The sequence below is a fragment of the Typopeltis vanoorti genome, chromosome 18, assembly GCF_054136105.1.
Source record: "Typopeltis vanoorti isolate ZY-2024b chromosome 18, IOZ_Tvanoo_1.0, whole genome shotgun sequence".
Lineage (NCBI taxonomy): Eukaryota > Metazoa > Arthropoda > Arachnida > Uropygi > Thelyphonidae > Typopeltis > Typopeltis vanoorti.
Genome location: NC_143566.1, coordinates 49,763,240 through 49,785,535, shown reverse-complemented (window position 1 = coordinate 49,785,535; position 22,296 = coordinate 49,763,240). Strand labels below are relative to the sequence as shown.

Here is a 22,296-nt window from a genome sequence, read left to right as displayed (position 1 = left end):
GTGTCAGACAGGGATGTAGCTTATCACCAACTCTATTCAATATATACATTGATCAGATTATTAAAATATTATTATTAACATTTGACCTCCATGGAGTCAGACTCATCATGGCAGGTTCACACTATTGTACACAATGCTCATTCAACCATGCTTTAAACTGATTCGATGTGTCTACACCTACAATACACTCAGGCGATGCATTCACTCAGCAACCACTTGCCATGCAAAGAACCTACTCCTCACTCCCCTCAATGACTTCTTGTCCTAGCCCCCTCTCCCATTCTATGAAAAATCTCCTCCATGTCGATGCAATAACAACCTCTGACTAGCTTATATGTCTCAACCATATCCCTCCCTATTTCTTCTATTCACGAGGCTCTGCAACTTACATTCTCTCAATCTGTCCTCATATACTCCACATTCCAAAGACCATTGACCACCTTTGTGAATCTTCTCTGGACCTTTCCAACATATCCTCATCACCATGAAAACCAGGCAACTAAATCTGTGCACAATAATCCATATGAAGCCTGATCAACGCCTTATACAATGGTATCATAACCACTGTATCTCTATTTCTGCATATCAGCATCCTCTGAATCATTACCGTTATCTGATGTGATCTTTACAGCTTGTGTAATCTGGCCACTGAATTTCAGATCCTTGTCCATCATCACTCCTAGATCTCTCTCTCTCTCTCATCTCCTCTACTTCCGTTAAAGTGCCCCACTAAGTGTATACTTTGCATTCCTTATCAAATCTCAAAATCTTACACTTTGCAACATTCAACTCATAGTTTCACTTACCTGCCCATTCAGCAATCTATTCAAGTTCTCTTGTATGGCCATAACATCAAGTTTTGCATCATCTGCAAACAGCTGCATATCACTAGTTAAACCCATCCCAATATCATTAACATACAAATTGAACAACAATGGCCCCAAAACTTACCCCTGCGGCACACAAAACTAATAACCTTTCTCTTACGGGATACCACACTCCCATATACAACTTTCTGATACCTATCTGACAGCCAGTCACTGATCCAACACAGAAGTCTGTTATCTGATCCCATCTGTTTCAATTTATTTAAGAGTTTGTCATGTGGCAGTCTATCAAAACCCATTACAAAATCCAAGTACACCACTGTATATGCATCTCCCCTATCCAAGGTATGTGTCACCTTGTTATTATTATTATTATTCCAGGCAACTCCAAGGAGTCTACAGACTCATCGAAGGAGGCCCTAACATCATGTCAAGAACGACTATTCGACATTCACACAGTATCTATCATACCTCACCTTGAACTCATTGACGGTCGTAGCAGCCACAACAGACTCTGGCAGCTTATTCCACTCATTCACCACTCTCCAAGTAAAAAACCTAGCTCTAACACCCCTGCTAACCACATTCTTACCCAGCTTCCATGTATGGCCCCTAGTCCTCCCACCACCAGTCCTATTCTCAAAAATATCTTCTGGATTAATCTTATAGAAACCCTTCAGTAATTTGAATGTCTCAATCATATCACCCCTTTTCTGCCTATCGACCAATTTTTGCAACCCACAAATCTTCAACCTGTTCTCATAAGGTTCATTTCACAGACCTGCTATCATCTTGGTCACTCGCCTCTGGATCCTCTCAACCTCCTCCCCATCAAGAAGAAACCCTGGCGCCCATATCTGGGCACAGTAGTCTAGATGGGGTCTTATCAAGGCTCGATACAGAGGAACAATAACTTGTTTGTCTCTGCTTGTTAAAGTATTTTTCAGAAGCCAAGTGATTTGATGAGCTGATTTAGCCACTTTTGCAATGTGCCCCCTAAACTTCAATTCCCTATTCACCAACACTCCCAAATCCCTGACCTCATCAATCTCCTGGAGTACGGTTCCACCAATGTGATATACTGTTGCTATTCTTTTCACCCCAAAATGCATAACCTTACACTTTGCCACATTAAATTACATCCATTTTCTGCAGCCCAGTCCTCCAAACTATCCAAATCATCCTGTAAAATTTTGACATCCTGTGCACTCACAATTGCTCTACCCAATTTTGCATCATCAGCAAACAAGTGAACACTTCCTCTCAGATCCTTTCCTATATCATTGATGAACAAATTGAAAAGTAGTGGTCCAAGAACAGAACCCTGCAGCACACCAATAGTCACAAGCCGTCTTTTGGACTCAACTCCTGAATAAACCACTCTCTGGTATCTCTCCATCAACCACCCTCCTATCCATCTCACCAACCCTATATCCATCCCCATCTGCTCCAGTTTACTGATTAGAGTTCCATGTGGTATCCTGTCAAAGGCCTTTGCAAGGTCGAGTAGAATCACTGTAAACCCATTACCCTTATCCAGTTCAGCCGTCACTGTGTTATAAAACGTGAGCAACTTACTGAGGCATGATCTACCCTTCACAAAACCATGTTGTCCCCCATACAATATCCCATTTTCATCTATCCAATCTTGTATTCTTTTCTTGACTAATTTCTCCAAGATCTTGACAACGATTCCTAATATGCTAATCGGTAGGTAATTTACAACAGCAGTCTTGGAACCTCCTTTATGCAGTGGAACTATTTTCCCCTCTTTCCACCCCCTTGGGACTAACCCAGACCCGAAACTCAAATTAAACAAAATGGTCAAGGGTACTGACAATTCTTTAGCCGCTTCACGTACGACACGAGCTGGTATACCATCCAATCCCACAGATGTATTGACATTGAGGTTATGCAACAGACTACTCACCTCCACTCATTCACCACAATTCCCATATAATCTATTGGGTCATTCATTTCTGCAATTTCACCACCTGGATGATATATACTTGCAAAGTGCTCACTCGGTAACTCAACTATATCAACTGATTCAGTTACCTCCCTAACATCGGCATTCTTTAAAATTTCTGCCATATACATTTTTTCTTTTACTTCCAACATATCAAAAAACTGTTTAGGATTCTCTTTAGCCTGCATGGCCAATGTTCTTTCGTAATCCGTTTTTGCTTTTCTTACCACACTCATTACCCTTCTGTCCTGCGCTTTATACCGTTCATGTGCCTGCCGGTCACCTTTCTCCTTAAATTCCCCTCTCATAGGTGTTTCTTTTTTTGCAGCTCAAGCTTAATGGTGTTATTCATCCATTTAACCCCTACTTGATTTATTATTCGGACTCTAGGTATACAGTCAGCCATTGCTTCATGCAAACACTTCTTAACTGCCTCCCATGCATTATCAACTTCTAGCCCTTGCAGTTCTATATGCCATAGCACTGAACTAATCAAACTCTTAAGCTTGTCATACTTACCAGCCTGTTAATTCCACATGTACCCTGTCTTAATTGTAAATTCCACACCTTTAGCCACCTCCCAAGTCAGGACCCTATGATCACTCTCACCAATTGGTAGCAATGTGGTCATATTTTTTACAGCCAAATCCGCAGATGCAATTACTAGGTCAAGCACTCTCTGACCCCTAGTATTTTCCATTACATGCTGTCGCAGATAGTTATCCCTTAATAACCGCATAAAATCCAATTCCTTCCTCCCGTGTGTCCTCCCCTCACTCCAATCAATGCGACCATAGTTGAAATCTTCCATAATAATTACCCTCCTTCCACTCATTTCTTCTATTTGCTTGTGCATACTATCTCCACCATCTTTTCCATCACCTGGTCTATAGCAGCACCCAGTTGTATATTTTGTTCTGCTTGTCACAATCTCACACCAAATGGCCTCAAATGTGCTCTTTTCTCTATCCTGCAATTCAACTTCTATTCTCCTTGGCTGCAGCTCATCAGCAATACTCCTCACCCCCCATTTTATTCTCCCTGTCATTCCTGAACACACTATACCCATCCCATTCAATCCCACTAGCTATATCATCTACAGTCAGCCATGTTTCACTAATGCCAATAACCTGTGGTCTGGAAGTGCCAATCATGGCCAAAAATTCTTCCTTCTTGTTCCTAATACTCCTAGCATTAGTGTACATGAATTTCAGATCCCCCATTAGCCCCCATCCCTAACTTGATGACTTATACTAACTATCCCATTCTGATATGTTGTCCTTATTCGCTCGGGCATATTATACTCATTCATACACTCAACTGCTTCCATAAGGTCTGCATATCTACCCCCCCCCCCTTAATAAATCTAGTTTCCCTGATTCTGCACATCCACTTCATTCACAACACTTTTTCAAGTCTCCTTACACCGAACCCATTCAAATGCAAGCCATCCATCTTATATAGATCCTTTTGCCCATCGAACTCACTCCACACGTCCACAAATTCCACACCACTCATCATACATAACCCATGCATAAAGTCATTTGCAATTATGGCCCTCCTTTTAAACACTTCACTGTCATACTGCAGCAAAAGACTAATCATCCTAACTCTCTCACTCTTTTCTTTTGCTACCTCACACAATTCATTCAGGTGATCTATCATTTCCATTTTATCTCCTTTCAAATCATTTGTACCTACCACAACAATCATTTCTTTCATCCTTTCCTTTTGCTCTCTAATAGACTCAGTTAGGTCCTTGATGGTCGCACCAGGTTGGTACGATTTTGTCAAATCCTCTACTAACACACCTCGTATTAACGAATCTCCATACAGCACTCTCTCCTTCATTTTGTTTAAGTTCATACTCATACTCTTATTTTTCCTATCATACTTTTTATTATTGGCTGGTACACTCAGTAGACTTTTGTTCATATGCTCTAGCTGCCGCTTTGCTCTTTATATCGCTCCGCTCAACAACACGATCTCACTCATAGCATCTATCTCATCTTTTTTATTTTCTGTTAAACCATTAATTTTCTCTGTATTAATATCATCATTCACACTTTCTACATTCACGCCCTCACAGTTCTCTGGTACAACCTCGCCATTTCTTGTCATACCACTATTTTCTTCGTTCTGAAGTTTGACAAAAATATCACACTCACGACCTGAAATACACTTTAATTCCTCATTTTCCTTACATTTTCTACACACATTTACTCATTTATTATCATCTAACCATACGGCAGCTGCACTCCGCAAAGCGTACATTTTGCAGATAGTATACTGAATAATCTCCTTTATATTACAGTTATTGAATAAAGATGGCGAACCATTATTACTAGCTGCCATTTTCCTTTTTACAGAAGCCATACTCACTTCTATCGTACTTTATCAAATTAATAATTGAAACACCAAAAACACACAAACAGACACACTAAGATACGCAAAGCAAACAAAACTATGTAATATTCAAGTAAATCTGTCATAACTTAAAATAACACTTATCTTATCAGGAGCTCTCAATGAACACTACACACTACGAATCCCTCTAGCGGCAACTCTCGATTTACATAATTCGAGAGTTATAGTACATAAGTAATTTAGTGAAACATGATTTCCCCTTAACAAACCCATGCTGATAACTACAGAGAATACTGCTGTTATCAACCCATTTCTGTATCATACTTCTCACCAATCTCTCCAGTACCTTCACCAAAATATGGAAAACAACAATAAAACAAAGTATCTAGTTAACCAGAAGAATTATTATCAATACAATGTGTATGCAGATGATCAGATTACATTACAAGACAATGAAGATAACCTTCAAAAATAAGGTTATGAATTAAACAAAATAAGTCAACAATACAATTTAAAACTTTCACAAAAGAAAACAAAAGTCATTGCATTTAACTGATGAGATCATGCTAGATCAAAAATGGTTATAGAAAATAAAATAATAGAACAGATGACAGAGTTCAATTATTTAGGCTGTATAATAACATATCTAAAAGATAAAGATATAGATGAAAAAAATAAAGAAATTTCAGAAAATCATGGAACAACTGAAAGGACACTGAATGAAAAAACAAGATAAGAAACTCAACTAAAACTTTATAAAGTAATGGCAATTTCCACTCTACTATATGGTTCAGAAACGTGGACCATTAAAAAGAAAGATGAAAGTAAAATACAAACTGCAGAGATGAGACTTTTCACAGCAATTAAAGGATGCACAAAAATTGGACTATACAAGAAATGAAGAGATCAGAAAAGAATGAGATATTATTATTATTATTATTATTCAGGCCTCCATGGAGTCAAAAGACTCATCGTGGGAGGTTCCTTCCTAGGAAAAACAAAGTCTATCATACCATTCCTTGAAGTCACTGACCATTCTTGCTCTCACCACTCTATCAGGCAATGCATTCCATGGGTTCAACAAAAGAGCACCCCAGTCTCATCCCTTTAACTACCTCTCAATAGTTTAAAAGTCTCAATCATACCACCTCTCCTTCTTCTATCCACCAAACTCTGCAGTCCACATTCTCATCAGCCGATCCAGTCGTGAAACCATCCTTGTTAATTATGTCAATTAATTGTTGAAAGGCTACAGAAGTGGACTTTCAACAATTAATTTATCCCCTTCAAATCCTGGGGACCAAATTTGAGAACAACAGTCTAAGTGTGGTCTCTCTACAGGTCAGCATCCTTCTCAGTATTGCAGCAATCCTCTTGGTTACCCTCACCCCCTTTGCAATATGTTCCCTCAATTTCAATTTTCTATCAATCATCACCCCCAGATCTCTTGTCTCCCCTACTTCCTCCAGTACAACTCCTCCAATTGAGTATGAAGTGTCCCTTCGCTGTGTCTCAGACTTCAAGACCTTACATTTTGCTGAATGAAACCGACATCCCAATTCATTCACCTATCTGTCTAGTTTATTCAAATCCTCTTGCAGGGCTGCCACATCATCTGTAAACAACTGAATATCCATCTGCAATTCACTGATAATGTTATTGATATAAAGGTTAAACAATACAGGTCCCAGTACTGAGTCCTGTGGGACCCCATTTATAACCTGCCTTCTTGATACTGCCCCACCATACACAACTCTCTGATACCTATCAGACAGCAAATCCTGAATCCAATTGACTAACCTGACATCTAAACCCATGTGCTGCAACTTAAATATCAGCTTATCACGTGGTACCCTGTCACACGTCTTTGCAAAATCCCAAAAAATGTCGTTATGTGCCTTTCACTCATCAACCACTCTTGTCACTTATTATAAAAGGCAATCTTATTACTAAAGCAAGAGCGTCCCTTAACAAATCCATGTTGACTCTCACAGATAACATTACCCTCATCTGCCCAACACTATATATGGTCCCTTACTAATTTCTCCAAGGTCTTAACAACTACTGATTAAAACAAACTGGTGTATAGTAAGACACATCCAGTCTGCTACTGCTCTTATGAAATGGCACTATCTCACCTTCATTCCTTTGGGACCTTTCCCATAGCCAGACATTCACTAAAAATCCAGATCAACGGAGCTCTCAGTTGTTTAGCACATTCTCTCAAAACCCATGGTGAAATACCATCCAGTCCCACAGCTTTACTGACATCCAGAGTACTTGGTATTTGGAACACACTCTCCTCTTGCAAGTCTGAACCTCAAACCTGCCCGAAACCTCTGGTATTAAAACTTACTTCTCCAGGATGAAATACTCCAATAATGTTTATGAACAACTCCACTATGTCCTCTCTCTATTCTCATTTTTAACCCACAATCATTTCTCCTCCTACTGACCACATAGCTAAAAAAATTTCCTAGGATTATCTTTAGATCTTAGTGCCAGTCTCTTCTCATATTCCAGTTTTGCCTTCCTTACCATATTAGAAAATCTCCTGGCCTGAGTCATATTCTTCATGCATCTGCTATCCACCCCCTCTCCTTATATCTCTTCCATAACCTCTTTTTCACCTGCAGTTTCTGTTTAATATTCTTTGTCATCCACTTTACACCAAATTATGTCCTCTTCTTTACTCGTGGAATACAGCTTACTATTGCTGCCAACAAATATTCCTTCACAATTTCTCATGCACTAATGATGTCCCAGCCTTCTAATTCTGCCCTCCATGGAACTGATCCAAGTTGATATCTAAGACTATTATAATCACCTGCCTTATAATTCCACGTACATTCCCTTTGCTTTGATACTCCTGCATCCCTAAACAGCAATCTCTTCAGATGCCCATGTCTTCCTCATTCAAATGCAAGTGGTCTCTCGCATACAGCTCCTTTCTGTCTTCAAATGCCCTTCCTCATTCAAATGCAAGTGGTCTCTCACATACAGCTCCTTTCTGTCTTCAAATGCCCTCCAAGCATCCGCATATTCGAATCCTCTCTTCTAACACATTCTGGCTATTATGATATTCATTATTACTGCTCTTCTGTTAAGCTCCTCGTTATCATACCTGGGTAACAGACACTATCTTTCCTCTGTGCGTTTTCTTTTGTGCAACCTCAAGCATAAACCTCAGATCTCTCACCACCCGATTTACACTGCCTCTCAAGTCGTTCATGCCCAGTATCACAATCATTTTATCCATGCTTTCATCATGCTTAATTGCCATGGTCATACTTTTTGTCATTCCTCCAGGCAAACACTCCTCTGGCATCCTATCTTGCACACCAAGCATCATTGAGTCTCCATATATCACACCTCTTAAAACTCTGTTCCTTGACTGCTCACTTGCATCCCTCACACACTCTCCCCTCAACCGTTTCTCTCAGTGTTCCCCTACTGTCCTGGCATCACTCTATCCCTGGTTCCAGCATATTTCCATTCTCTCCTTTCATTCATTCCCATACCTCTCTCTCTCATTCCCTCTCTTCTACTGTTTCAATTCTCTCCTCTTCTATCATTCCCATACCTCTCTCTCATTCCCTCTCCTCTACTGTTTCTATTCTCTCCTCTTTTATCATTCCCATACCTCTCTCTCATTCCCACTCTTCTACTGTACTGTACTATCTTTCCTCTCTGCATTTTCTTTTGTACAACCTCAAGCATAAATCTCAGATCTCTCGCCACCCGATTTACACTGCCTCTCAAGTCGTTCATGCCCACCATCACAATCATTTTATCCATGCTTTCATCCCGCTTAATTGCCATAGCCACACTTTCTATCATTCCTCCAAGCAAAACTCCTGTGGCATCCTATCTTGCACACCACGGATCATCGAGTCTCCATACATCATACCTCTTACTACTCTGTTCCTTGATTGCACCTGCATCCCTCACTCTCTTCTAACCCTTTCTTACCTGCCGTCCTCGCATCACTCTGTTCCTGGTTCCAGCACTCCTTGCATTCTTCTCATTTCCTCTCTCTAACTGTTTCTATTATCTCCTCTTCTATCATTCCCATAAATCTCTCTCTCTCACTCCTACTCTGATTTGTCTAATCTCATCTTTCATAATTCTCATCATATTCCCAAAACATTCCACCTCCTCTTTCAACTCATCTATCTCTCTCTCTCTGCAAGTTAGCCACTCTTGTTTCGCCATTCATCCTCCCATTCAAAACAATCTCCAGAAACTTTGCAATCACTCAAGCCTTTTACTCTCCCACTCTTATTTTTTAATTCATATTTCACTCATCATTCTCACTTTCAATCATACTACTTGCCTCTCTAGATTGAGATTCTCCCACTCCAGATGCAATTTGGTCAGTTATTGTAATATCTAACTTACTAAGTTCCTCCCGTGCCTATATTTTGCGCATATATGTATTCCCCCTTCTCTCACCCGCCACATATCCAACTGCCAGGACACACATATACCACAAAATCCTGTATTATGTTATGCAAAATAGAGTCCTTAAATGTGGGAGGGCTTGGTGATACACCATTTGTAACTGGAACTGTGGCTGCCAATGTAAATTAAAAGATCAAGGAATATAGAGAGAAATGGAAAGAACATCCATTTAGGATGGAAAGATATTGGCTACCAAAAGAGGTGGATAGATATAGACCACAGAGAAAGAGAGGAAGACCAGCTGCAAGCTGGAAAGACCAGTGAAGCCGGTACAGGCAAATGCCTAATCCTTCAAGAGAAGAAATAAGAATAGAGATTAACATCTCCAATAATAACAGCAGAGATAACATACATTCTTGTCTCACACTTCATTTAACACGTTCATTGCCAAGCTGAAAATTGGAATTTTGTGTGGTGGCCAAATTTTTTTTATTTAGTTTTTATTGTGCTCAAAATAAGTTAAATATATTATTTATATGCTTTTATTATTATGTACATAGGATTTATGTACTCTAAATATCGACGTCCACGCGATAACGCGTGATTGGCAATGAACGTGTTAACATCAAACCATCTTCCTGTATTTCCTTCAATTCTAACTGCTGAGTTTCAACTTAAATATAGACTATTGTTGCTCTGTACGGTGTTCCATTTGCCCCATATAATTGTAGTGTTTTGAAATGTTTTTTCTGGGCACCTTGTTACATGCCTTTTTCCAGATTATCTACAAAACAGCAAATTCTTGTCATATTCCATGATTTCTCAATTATTTGTTGTAAAGATCCTGACAACCTCTATTTGGCCTGGACTCAGCTTGTTCTTATTCAGGTTTCACTTCCACAGTTTTTCTAAACATCTTTTCAAGTATGTTTGTATAAATCTCACCTGGAACACTTAATAGATAAATTCCTAGTTTCCCCTAATGTACTGGCATCACTCTATCCCTGGTTCCAGCATATTTCCATTCTCTCCTTTCATTCATTCCCATACCTCTCACATAAGCTCTGTAATTCTCACATAAGAGTGACCGTTCTCGCTCTCACCACTCTATCAGGCAATGCATTCCACGGTTCAATCACCCTCCATGCAAAGAAACCCCTCCTCGCCATCTTGCTCACAGCTTCCTTTCGTAACTTCCAGGGATGGCCCCCTTCTCATCACTCCATCCCCCTGTTCGACCAAGTGAAAGAACTCCCCATTGTCAACCCTGTAACCACCTCTCAACAGTTTAAAAGTCTCAATCATATTACCTCTCCTTCTATCTACAAAACTCTGCAGTCCACATTCCCTCAGCCGATCCTCATAACTAACATTGTACAGTCCTGAAGCCATCTTTGTTATTTGCCTCTGTATCCTTTCCACAGTTAATTTATCCCCTTCAAATCCTGGGAACCAAATTTGAGAACAAATTTGGTCTAAGTGTAAGTGTGGTCTGATTGAGAGTCTCATACAATGGAAATTACTGTTATCTTTGCAGGTCAGCGTCCTTCTCATTATTGCAACAATCCTCTGTGTTATCATCGCAATCTTTGGAATATGTCCTGTGAATTTCAGGTTTCAGTCAACCATCAACTTGTCTCCCTGATCTCTTGTCTCTCCTACTTCCTCCAGTACAACTCCTCCAAGAGAGTATGAAGTGTCCCATCAATGTGTCCCAAACTTCAAGACCTTACATTTTGCTGCATTAAACTGACACACCCATTCATTTACCCCTCTGTCTAGTTTATTCAATCCTCTTGCAGGGCTGCCATATCTGCACTATTACTAATAACCTTTCCTAGCTTCACATCATCTGCAAACAACTGAATATCCCGATGCAATCCACTGATAATGTCATTGATATAAAGGTTAAGCAACATAGGTCCCAGTACTGAGCCCTGTGGGACACCACAGCCTCCTTGAAACTGCCCCATCTTACACAACTCTGAAACCTATCGGACAGCCAATCCTGAATCCAGCTAACACCCAAACCCATGTGCTGCAACTTAAATATCAGCTTATCATGTGACACCCAGTCAAATCCAAGAAAATGGCAGTATATACCTTTCTCTCATCAACTGCTCTTGTGACATTATTATAAACTCTCACAGATAACATTACCCTCATCTGCCCCAATGCTGTATACGGTCCCTCACTTTCTCCAAGATCTTAACAACTACTGATGACACACAAACTGGCCTATAATTAGACACTTCCAGTCTACTACTGCCCTTATGCAATGGCACTATCTTACCTTCCTTCCATTCCCTGGGCACCTTTCCCATAGCCAGACTTTCATTGAAAAGCCAGGTCAAAGGAGCCGTTAGTTCTTTAGCACATTCTCTCAAAACTCATGGTGAAAAACCATCCAGTCCCACAGCTTTACTGACATCCAGAATACTCAGTATTTGGAACACACTCTCCTCCTGTACCTGTAAACCTTGAACCTGCCCTATCTGTCTCGTATTAAAATTTACTCCTCCAGGATGAAATACTCCAATAAAGTGTTCATTGAACAATTCCACTATGTCCTCTGCATCAGTCACTCTATTCCAATTTTTATCCCACAATGTCATTCTTCCACAATCATTTCTTCTCCTACTGGCCACATAGCTAAAAAATTCCCTAGGATTTTTTTTGATCTTAGGCCAATCTCTTCTCATATTCCAGTTTCACCTTTCTCACCATATTAGTCACTCTCCTGGCCTGTGTCTTATATTCTTCATGCATCTGCTCACCTGTCTCCTTATATCTCTTCCATAGCGTCTTTTTCACATGCAGTTCCTGTTTAATATTGTTTGTCATCCACTTTACCCCAAATTGTGTCCTCTTCTTCACTTGTGGAATACAGTTTGTTATTGCTGCTAACAAATATTTCTTCACAATTTTCCAAGCACTAATGATATCTCGCCCTTCCAATTCCTCCCTCCATGAAACTTCCCCAAGTTGATATCTAAGACTATTTTAATCACCTGCCTTATAATTCCACATAAGTTTCCCTCTCTTTGATACTCCTGCATGTCTATTCATCTTCCAAGTCAAAACCACTTGGTCACGTTCTCTAACTGGTGGGAGAGATCTCATCTCTATTATCAACTCTTCTGATGCTATTACCAAATCCAGAACTCCTGAACCTCTTGTTCCCTCTATTACGTGTTGCCTAAGACATTTGTCCCTCAAGAATTCTAGAAATTTCATTCCCTTATTGCTACATGCATCTTCCTCTCCCCAATTTATACTACTGTAGTTAAAATCTCCCATAACAATCATTCTTCTTGCACTTGCCAAGCTCAACTGTCTAAACATCTCCTGGCCCTCACCCTCTGTGCTCCTTGGTTTGTAGCAAGACCCCACTAAATATCCTGTCTTGCCCACCTCTACCTCGCACTATATGCTTTCAAAACCATTAGTGTCACTGCCTTCCAAAAGCCTCCACTCTTAGTTGAGATAAGTCGTCAGTTATCATAAGCAGTACTTCACCACCACGCTTTCTCTTCCTATCCTGCCAAAAAATTCTGTACCCTGCTCCTTCTATTCCTGTTATTATATGCTCTTTCTCTCAACCATTTCTCAGTGATCCCAATAATCGTTGGCCAGGCTGATGCTATCAGTGCCACCAATTCCTCTCCTTCATTCCAGATACTCCTGTTATTAGTATAAAGCATAAAAATGCCACTATTTCTATACCTAGCACTATCCCCCCCCCTTCTAGACTCTACTGGACAGCATTACCTGATGTCGCCCCACTTCTCCCAAGCACCCATTCCCACAAGAGGCCAATTCTGCTACCATCCACCCTGGATATTCTAGTTTCCCTGCATTGACACACTGACTCGTTCAGAAAACAGCAATCTCTCCAGATGCCTATGTCCTTCCTCAAACACCCTCTAATGATCCACATATTCTAATCCTTAAAGAAAGTAAATGGAGACACCAGTTTTTTTCATTTAACAGTCTATCAGAGTAATTACTCCCGACATCTAGGATATATGCTTATCTTCAGTTTTCATATCACCTTTATCATCTTTGATTCCTTTTTTACAATATTCTTTCCTCCATTTCTATGCTCTTTCAACAGCCTTAAGAATATTTTGCCATCTTCCTGATATTTATCTTCTATAATCTTACTGAAGTCTTCCCATGACTTTTGTTTAGCTACTTTTACACATAGCTCTCTTACATTTTTCTCTGTATTCTTTTAGTGCAGATTCTCATGTATTTGCCAAGTGCTTTTGGTATGCTTTCTTCTTTTCCAGGACGGCTTTTCTAACTTCTTTTGCATCCCATGATGGTCTTATTTTTTTATTCTTGCAGATAACTTCACAACATACCTCCCTACCAGCTGGATCAATCAATGTTTTCTTCAAAGTTCTTCAGTGAGACTCCAAGATTTGGTTGTTGCTTTTAAACTGTTTCATTTTTTTCTTTAATAATGTTTGTATAGTCTATAGTTTACCTGTAAAAGCTGCTCAAATTGTCTCTTTACTTCCAAGCAACAGAATGCACTCATCCAAACTGACTTACTTTCCTATATTCAGAGTATAAATTTCTTGAGTTTGAAAAATGTTGCCTATTATGAGTGTTCCTTTATATGTTATTATCAACAGGAATAATATCCTGTTTCAGAAATTTATAGTAAAATGTCTACTTTGCTGACTTAAGTGTTCAGAAAAGAGCAATTATATTGATTATAATATAGTTCCATTAAAACACCAGCAAATCCTAGTTCCTGTAGATATCTGTTATACTCAGCTGTTTACATCAGATAAAACTGCAGATATCCTGTTCCTTTGCCATCTGGTGATGACTGAGTTTGTCTGCTGTTCCCCCTAATGGTAGTACTGTTGTCTGAACAGTCAATTTGAAATATAGGATTCAAAGCCCGTACCTGCCTGCATTAGTCATGTAGGGTTTTCCCACCTCAAATTGGCTGAGAAAAGGCCAAGTAAAAGTTCCTATACATGACTAGAATAGCATTCTATAACAGTCTTTCGTCTGGTAGTTTGCCATCATGAAATAATGCAATGTTTCCAAATGGATATGTAGGCCTCTGCTAAGAATTAATAATAATTATATTAAATATTATATAGTTATAAATATTTTAACCTTTTTTTTTTAATTTCATGCATGAGAGGATGAAAAATCCAAAAACTCAGTGCCTCATTGCTATATGTGGATAACTACAGGAAATACAAAAACATACCTGAATCCATCTGAAGCTCCTATTCCTACATTTAGCATGGAAAGTGCATGTTCTCTACTCTGTGAAGCAAGAAGAGCTCTACAGTAAAAGTGTCGAGCTAAAAAAAAAAAAAAAAACATATTCTGTACATTTCATCTCTAATTAATATGTTTATGTCACAAAAGTGTAATGATAAAATTAATAATAGAAATACATGTATCAATGAAATCTACATATGAGGGTGGTCTGAAAAGTTCTTAGCCTCGACCATAGATGGAACACTATCAGCAAGATTTTTTTTTCTAGTTAGTACATCTGTCATAAGCATCCATGTGAAATTGCAAGTCATTCAAGTAGGTTGTTTTATACAGCTGTCTGAAACAAAAGTGTTGTCTGTATCCCTTGAAATGGATAAAATTGAATACCATGCAGTTATAAAATTCTTTGTAAAAGAAGGTTTAACACCAGAAGAAATTCATTCGAAGTTCATAAAAGTTTATGGGCACTCTTCTCCTTTGTTTTTGCCAATTAAGAAATGGGCTGCTGAGTTTAAACGTGGCCGTACCAGCCTTGAAGATGATCCACATGAAGGATGTCCAAAAAGTGTAACAACACCAGAAATCATTAATCAAGTGCATGATATGGTATAGGATGACCAGCGAGTCAAAGTATGTGAAATTGCTGAGACTATAGGCATTTCAAAAGAACGTGTAGGATATCTTTTGCAAGAATTGCAAATGAAAAAGCTTTGTGCAAGATGGGTTCCACACTTGCTCGCAGCAGATCAAAAACACACTCACATGAAAATCTCTGAACAGTGCTTGGGGCGTTTTAACAAGAATAAAACTGATTTTGTGCATCGATTTATTACTATGGATGAGACTTGGATTCACCATTACATACCAGAATCCAAACAGCAGTGAAAACAGTGGACAAAAGCCAGTTGTTCAGTGCCAAAGAAGACAAAGTCTGTTCCATCAGCAGAAAGGTCATAGCATCAGTGTTTTGGGAGGCTAAAGGCATTTTGTTTATTAATTATCTTGAAAAGGGTAATACAATAACCAGGGAATATTATTCCAATCTTTTTAATCAGACTAGACAAAAACATTCATGAGAAAAGACCTGGTTTGCAGAAGAAAAACATCATCTTTCATCAGGACAGTGCACCTTCCAACAATAAAGGTTGAAACCGGTCTGGGTAGTGATCTTCTCTCATAATGTAGAACAATAATACAGCTCCTAGGAGCTAAGTTCACATTATGAGTAAATATCAAGAATAGTGATCGGAGCTTGCTCCACCTTTGATATGAGTTGCCTCAGCTTGCACTACCTAAAGGGTCAGTTGCTGCAGTATCCAGGTATTTGCTTACGCTTGGAATCGCCGAACTTTATATAGTTTCTATATTTGGCATGAAACTCTTTGAGTTTCTTATTCAGCTAAGAAACAATATGGGATGTAATATCCCTTTAACTTAAATGAAGACAATGATATTTGGTGAGAAGAACATGAAACAAAAGATACAAGTGGATGGAATTGATACAGAAAATGTAGAACAATTCACATATTTAGGAAGTGAAATGACATATAATTTGAACTGTAAAAAAAAGAAATAAAGATCAGGATTGCAAAGGGAAGAACAAATCTGAAGGCCATGAATAACAACATCTGGAAAAGTAAAGTGATCAGCCTGCAAACAAAACTAAGAGTACTGGAAACATGCATCTTTAGCAGTGTACTGTATGAATCTGAAACATGGACAATAAATAAATAACCAAGAAAAAAGAATTCTGACATTTGAAAAAATTTGTTATAGGAAGATTCTAAGAATAGGATGGGAGCAGAAAGTCATAAATGAAGAGCTCTATCAGAAGATACAACCAAAGGAGAATCTAATGCAGAAGATACAACCAAAGGAGAATCTAATGCAGAAGATTATAAAATGCAAGCTGCAATTATTTGGACATATCTGCAGAATGAATGAGGACCAGAAGATAAAGATATTAAGTTTGGTATTATAAGAGGTAGACCACACAGAGAATGGATAGACAACATAAAGGACTGGTGTGGAATGGATGTAAAGAAACTGTGACACTGTTCACTGGACAAAGAAAGATGGAAGAAGATAGTGAAGGAGGCATCAGACACCAATGGGCAGCGAGCTCATGGTTCATGATGATGATGATGATGATGAACACTAACCCTATTCACACAATGTCTATACCTCATACTAAAAATTTAATGGAATGAATATAGCATAATAAGAAATAATTAAATAACAAATTTAATCATTCCAATATTATGTCTCTGTCACAGACATCTTCAGGAATACAATATTAAAATTGTAATAACACATGCACACAAAAAAAACATAAAACAATAACTGGAAGAAATTAGACTGTTAAAGCCTAAAGTCATATGAGGAGCACTCTCTATGGGTGTTGTTGGTTAGTCTTAGCTAATGGGCAGGAGGCCTAACAATTAAAGTTTCCCAAATCTTGGGAAGTTTAAAACAACTATATTTATTAAGATTAATATGGTTTTTAAATTGCTACTGATTTTAAAAAGTCTTTGTATTTGCTGTGATGAAGCATAACAGTTTTATTCCATATGATCTTGTGCAAGGCATGGTCAGTTAGATCTGACTGACCATGCCTTGGATTTTTAGAAGAATAAATTTTTATTCTTCTAGGTGGAAGTTAGCAGATCTCTCAGTTTTACCTTAATATAAGTTACAAGAACAAGGACTCTTGTAAACATCTGGAAAAGATAGGGGAGGAAGTGGATCCTTAGGCGAACTGAAAAGGGAAGCTAGCTTCAAATGACGGTTGAAAGCAATGCAGAGATCTTGTAGATAAGCTTATATGTTGGTTAGACATACTTCTAATTTTTTAGGAAATGACAATGTAAACTAAATTATTAAGTAGCAAGAAAAAGTATGAAAGATTATTCCTTGATTCAGCCTCAGCTCTGAAAAACTTCCTGCACCTCAACAAATTTGGTTGCATGAGACTGCCCCAAATTTGGGAAGCATACATTCTAAGATCGTCAGTCCAACAGCCAAGACAACTCAATTTAGCCTGCTAGGGATCTTCTTTTAGGACTCGAGGACCAACTTCAGTTGCCTTTCTTCAGCCTCACTTGCTTAGTGTAAGTGCCTACATGCACTTATCATTGTTTTCTGATTCCTGAAGATGGCAATGTAACATTTCTGAAATATAGGTAGTTATTAATTAAAGTTTTTATAATTAAAAATGTAGTTTATATTGTCATTTCCTAAAAAATTAGAAGTATGTCTAACCATCGTACAAGCTTATTTACAAGAATTATGATCATCCGCAGAGATTCCATTGCATGCAAGGCCGATCAATATGGCAAGTTAAAGCTGAAGATTTCCAGACAACAAAATCAATTAGCCTTTTTAAAATGCTGCCAGAATAATAATGTGATCCCAAATTATACAAAACTAAAACACTGATTTACATCACTGAAGACTCTCCACAGTAGCTTTGCTCTTCAATTGGAGCAGATTGTCGCCACCTGTGTTCTGCTGGCTAAAATCAATGAAGCTATTCGTGTACTAGAAGTAGAGCTTGCCACTATGCTGAATGTCAACCTTTGGACAAGCCTTTCCGATGTCTCGAATGCTTCAGCTGAAAAAGAATTTCAAAATACAATGTCGACACATCAAAAAATTTGAAAGTTTACAAAAGAACTTAGCTTCCAAACCTCAACTACCTCTCAACATGGTAATAAACCTATCATCCCTTACCCTGAAGCCTGAAGCAATCACTTCAGCACACTCATGTGTGGCACAACTTCGTTATAGCACTTAAAAAGATTCCTGCAGAAGAAATAATGATACAGATAGAATGAGGCATCTGCGGCCTTCCCAAACATATTGCCAACGATATCAGACTGGATGGAGCCAGTTTTCTTACCCAAGCCAAACCACCAAAAAGCAACCTATAAAAAGAAGAATTCAGAACTCTACAAGAAATGAAAAGCAACAAATAAATGGTAATTACTAAAGTGGATAAGGGAAATGCCACTGTAGTTCTACATTAATCAGATTATACAGGTAAGCTTGCCGCTTTACTTTTAGATCATTCTACCTACTTCCCTATAGAATATGATCCCACCACCACCCAAATCACAACACTCCATAGGTCCTTTAAGAAGGTTACCTCTTAGCCTGTGGAAGTGACTAAGAGACTAAAACCTTTTAACTCTAGACCCTCCCTCCAGATATATGTACTACCAAAAATCCATAAGCAAAATGTACCATTACATCCCATTGTGGATGGCACTGATTCCCCTACATACAAATTGCCAAACATTTAGCCAAAATGCTCATGCAATACATTGACAACACACCTCCACACAAAAAACTCAGTCCACTTTAAAGCCAGTATAGAAAATCTCTCACCTACACTGACATAATGGCCAATATCCCATTCAAAGATACCTTAGACCTTATCTAAGTCAAATTTCCTCCTGATATCTCAACACTATTTCAGTTCACCATGAACTCAGGCTATTTCATTTAGCATGGAAAATTCTACAAACAGATAGAGGGGACAGCCATGGGTTCTCCACCCCTGGCCAACTTCTTTATGGAGACCTTTGAAGAAAAAGCCTTAAACTCTGCTCCCCATATAAACCCACTGTTTGGCTATGCTAACGTGGATGATGTGTTTGCCATTTGACCAAATGGCCTACATACACTCCACGATTCCTCAACACACTTAGACAATCAACACCCCAGGATCCAGTTTACCTTGCAAAAGGAAAACAACAACAGTCTCCCTTTCCTAGACACTCTGTTTTTCTCTGTTCACTGAAAACCTACACATACAGGTAGATACATTCACCAGTAGCCACACCACCCAATAATATGGGATAAAGAAACCCTATATAACAAAATTAGTTCAGATAACAATGCCCTAACTACTATATCTTTAACACCTCCTTAGCCAATGGCTACAACCAGTAGTGAGCTATAAGGGGCTCGCGCAAGCCCTTTGTTAAATTTTTCTCAAATTTGTGAGCCCTTGTTCTTCTTGTTTAATAATCTTGAAGAACTTGAAAATACCACCATGGAATGTATACATGCTACTATAATTGCTACTTTAAATTCATGTGAATTTTCTGATAACTATATAAAAAATCATTTCACTGCATTTTGTTCTGAAGTAATGTTAGGAAACGAATCAGGTGTTGCAATCAAACTTCTACAAAAATTTCCCAACGTTGTGATTTGGCATTGCGTTCATCGTTTACACTTAGCATTAGACGATTCGATACAAAATATTTAAAAAAATATATCATTTTGAAATATTTATGGATACATTACATGCTTTTTATCATCAATCATCAAAAAATCAACGAGAAATAAATACGATTGTAAAAGACTTGGTATCGAAATTTTAAAGATCAGCCGTGTGTTTGGACCACAATGGGCAGCTTGCAGTTTACGAATGGCTCTTGCTTTGTAGTTAGGTCTTTTTTTTTTTTTTTTTTTTTTTTTTTTTTTTTTTTTTTTTAACTCGACGATGCGAGCCCTTTGTTAAAATTTCCATAGCTCACCACTGGCTACAATCCCCAAAAATATTATTAAAATATTAAATATTAAAACCAGTTAACCACAACCCCCCCTCCCCTTTCATAGCAGAGATTACTCTAAATCTATCACCATTCTGGGGTGCATCTGAGAAACTAACAAAAATCCTAAGAAAATATGACCTCACAACTAGTTAAAAACCACATATGAAATTGGCATATCTTATCCACTCCACCAAAGACCGGCCACTTCCCTTGACCTACCTGGAGTCTCTAGCAAGTGCAAACTGTCCTACTATGGCCAAACAAGTAGGATAGCCAATATCAGAAGACAAGGAGTACATCTAGTTCCACCAATACAGTCATTCAGGACTTGCTGATCATGCATTGAACACACATCACAGAATACACTATAAGAAGGCCACTTTATTACACTGCAGCAAGTACAAGCATGAAAGATTATTTCTTGAATCAACCTCAGCTTTGAAAACCTTCCCAAACGTCAACAAATTTGGGTGCATGAGACTGCCTCAAATTTGGGAAGCATACATTCTAAGATTGTCAGCCCAATGGCCAAGCAACCCAATTTAGCTCACTAGGGGGCACCTTTTAGGACTCTAGGACCAACTTCAATCTCATTTGTTTAGTGTGATTGCCTGCGTGCACTTATTGTTTTCTGATCCCTGAAGATGGCAATGTAACATTTTAAATTAAGTTTTTATAATTAATTAAAGTTTTTATCAGCCTGTGTAGCTCAGTAGAAGTTGCGTTCGCACTCTACGGTGCTTGACAGCAAGAAGAAAGACTTGGGGTTCAAATCTAGTCGCTGACTAGAGGAACATTTTCTAAGCCTTTTTTCGAGCGGTTCCAGAGTCAGTCGATCTCTGGAACTGAGTTTACGGGAGAAAAATCGGATTTTTCTCCCGTAAACTCAAAAAAATTGATCGTAGAACTAGCACTATTTTCAGACATTAAATATTGTGTTAGGGACCATGAGATAGTGGCACTTGCTAGCCACCTTCTTCACTGCGTACTGATTAATTAGTGATAACCTTGGGCCAGATATCTCTGATTGGCTACCAGTGGAGATTGAACTGTCCACTCATGCTTCCAAAGCTAGATAGGACTAAAATGGCCTAGCCTACTCCCTATACAAGAACAAAAAGGCATTAGCTGATTTTTTTTTTATAATTTAGTTTACATTATCATTTCCAAAAACTTAGAACAATGCAGAGATTATACTTTATTTCTTTAAAGTTCTATTTTTTCGTGAAGTGCCCTGCACAGAGAATAGTAATAGCAGTCAGTATGTTGCAGAGATGTGAAGAGATAGGAAGGATAGATAATTTGTAGATCTTTTTGGTATTGTAACCATGGTATAGGAAGGTTTGGTGAATAAATGCAATTTCAGCTGTAAGGGAAGCCTGAGTAGAACAGAATTTGGAGACTGTTTTCAAGAGTTTTGATGACCATATTATCAAGAAGGGGAGGGATGGGAAAATTTATTTATGTATCTACCTGTGTGGGTGAGTTTTCTGCAAACTGAAAAGAAAGGGTGCCATTGGGCAGACATGTGTAAAGTACCTAAATTAGGAAGGCGATTGTTATTTTGTGTTTTATAGCAAACTAGATTCTGGAGTACTGCCTGTTGAGCTGAAGGAAGAGGAAAGAGTCTAATGTGTGAGCCATGTATCCAAACAGAGAACACATTATTATTATTATGTGACACCTCCAAGAAGTTCAAAGGTTCATCGAGGGAGGGCACCTACTATACAACTCTACGCCTCCCTCACTCACTTAATCCACCAACTACGATGAACCGCAACTACCATCATCACCTACACCATTCCTATCTACCACTCACCATCACTAGTATTTTCAAAGACAGTCACAAACATCTATGCCCACAGCAGAATTCGAACCCACAGCCTTTGGCTGGAGAGCGGAT

The 22,296-nt window shown here is 38.6% G+C and overlaps 1 protein-coding gene across 1 annotated transcript in view; it reads right to left on the bottom strand.

Moving 5' to 3' along the window:
- LOC150096657 (beta-alanyl-dopamine/carcinine hydrolase-like) overlaps positions 1-22,296 on the bottom strand; it is a 239,900-nt gene that overhangs the window by 65,990 nt on the left and 151,614 nt on the right. Inside the window, exon 6 of the mRNA XM_090408553.1 lies at positions 14,810-14,906. Within this exon, the coding sequence (XP_090264679.1) occupies positions 14,810-14,906 (97 nt within the window). The remainder of the gene's footprint in view (positions 1-14,809; positions 14,907-22,296) is intronic.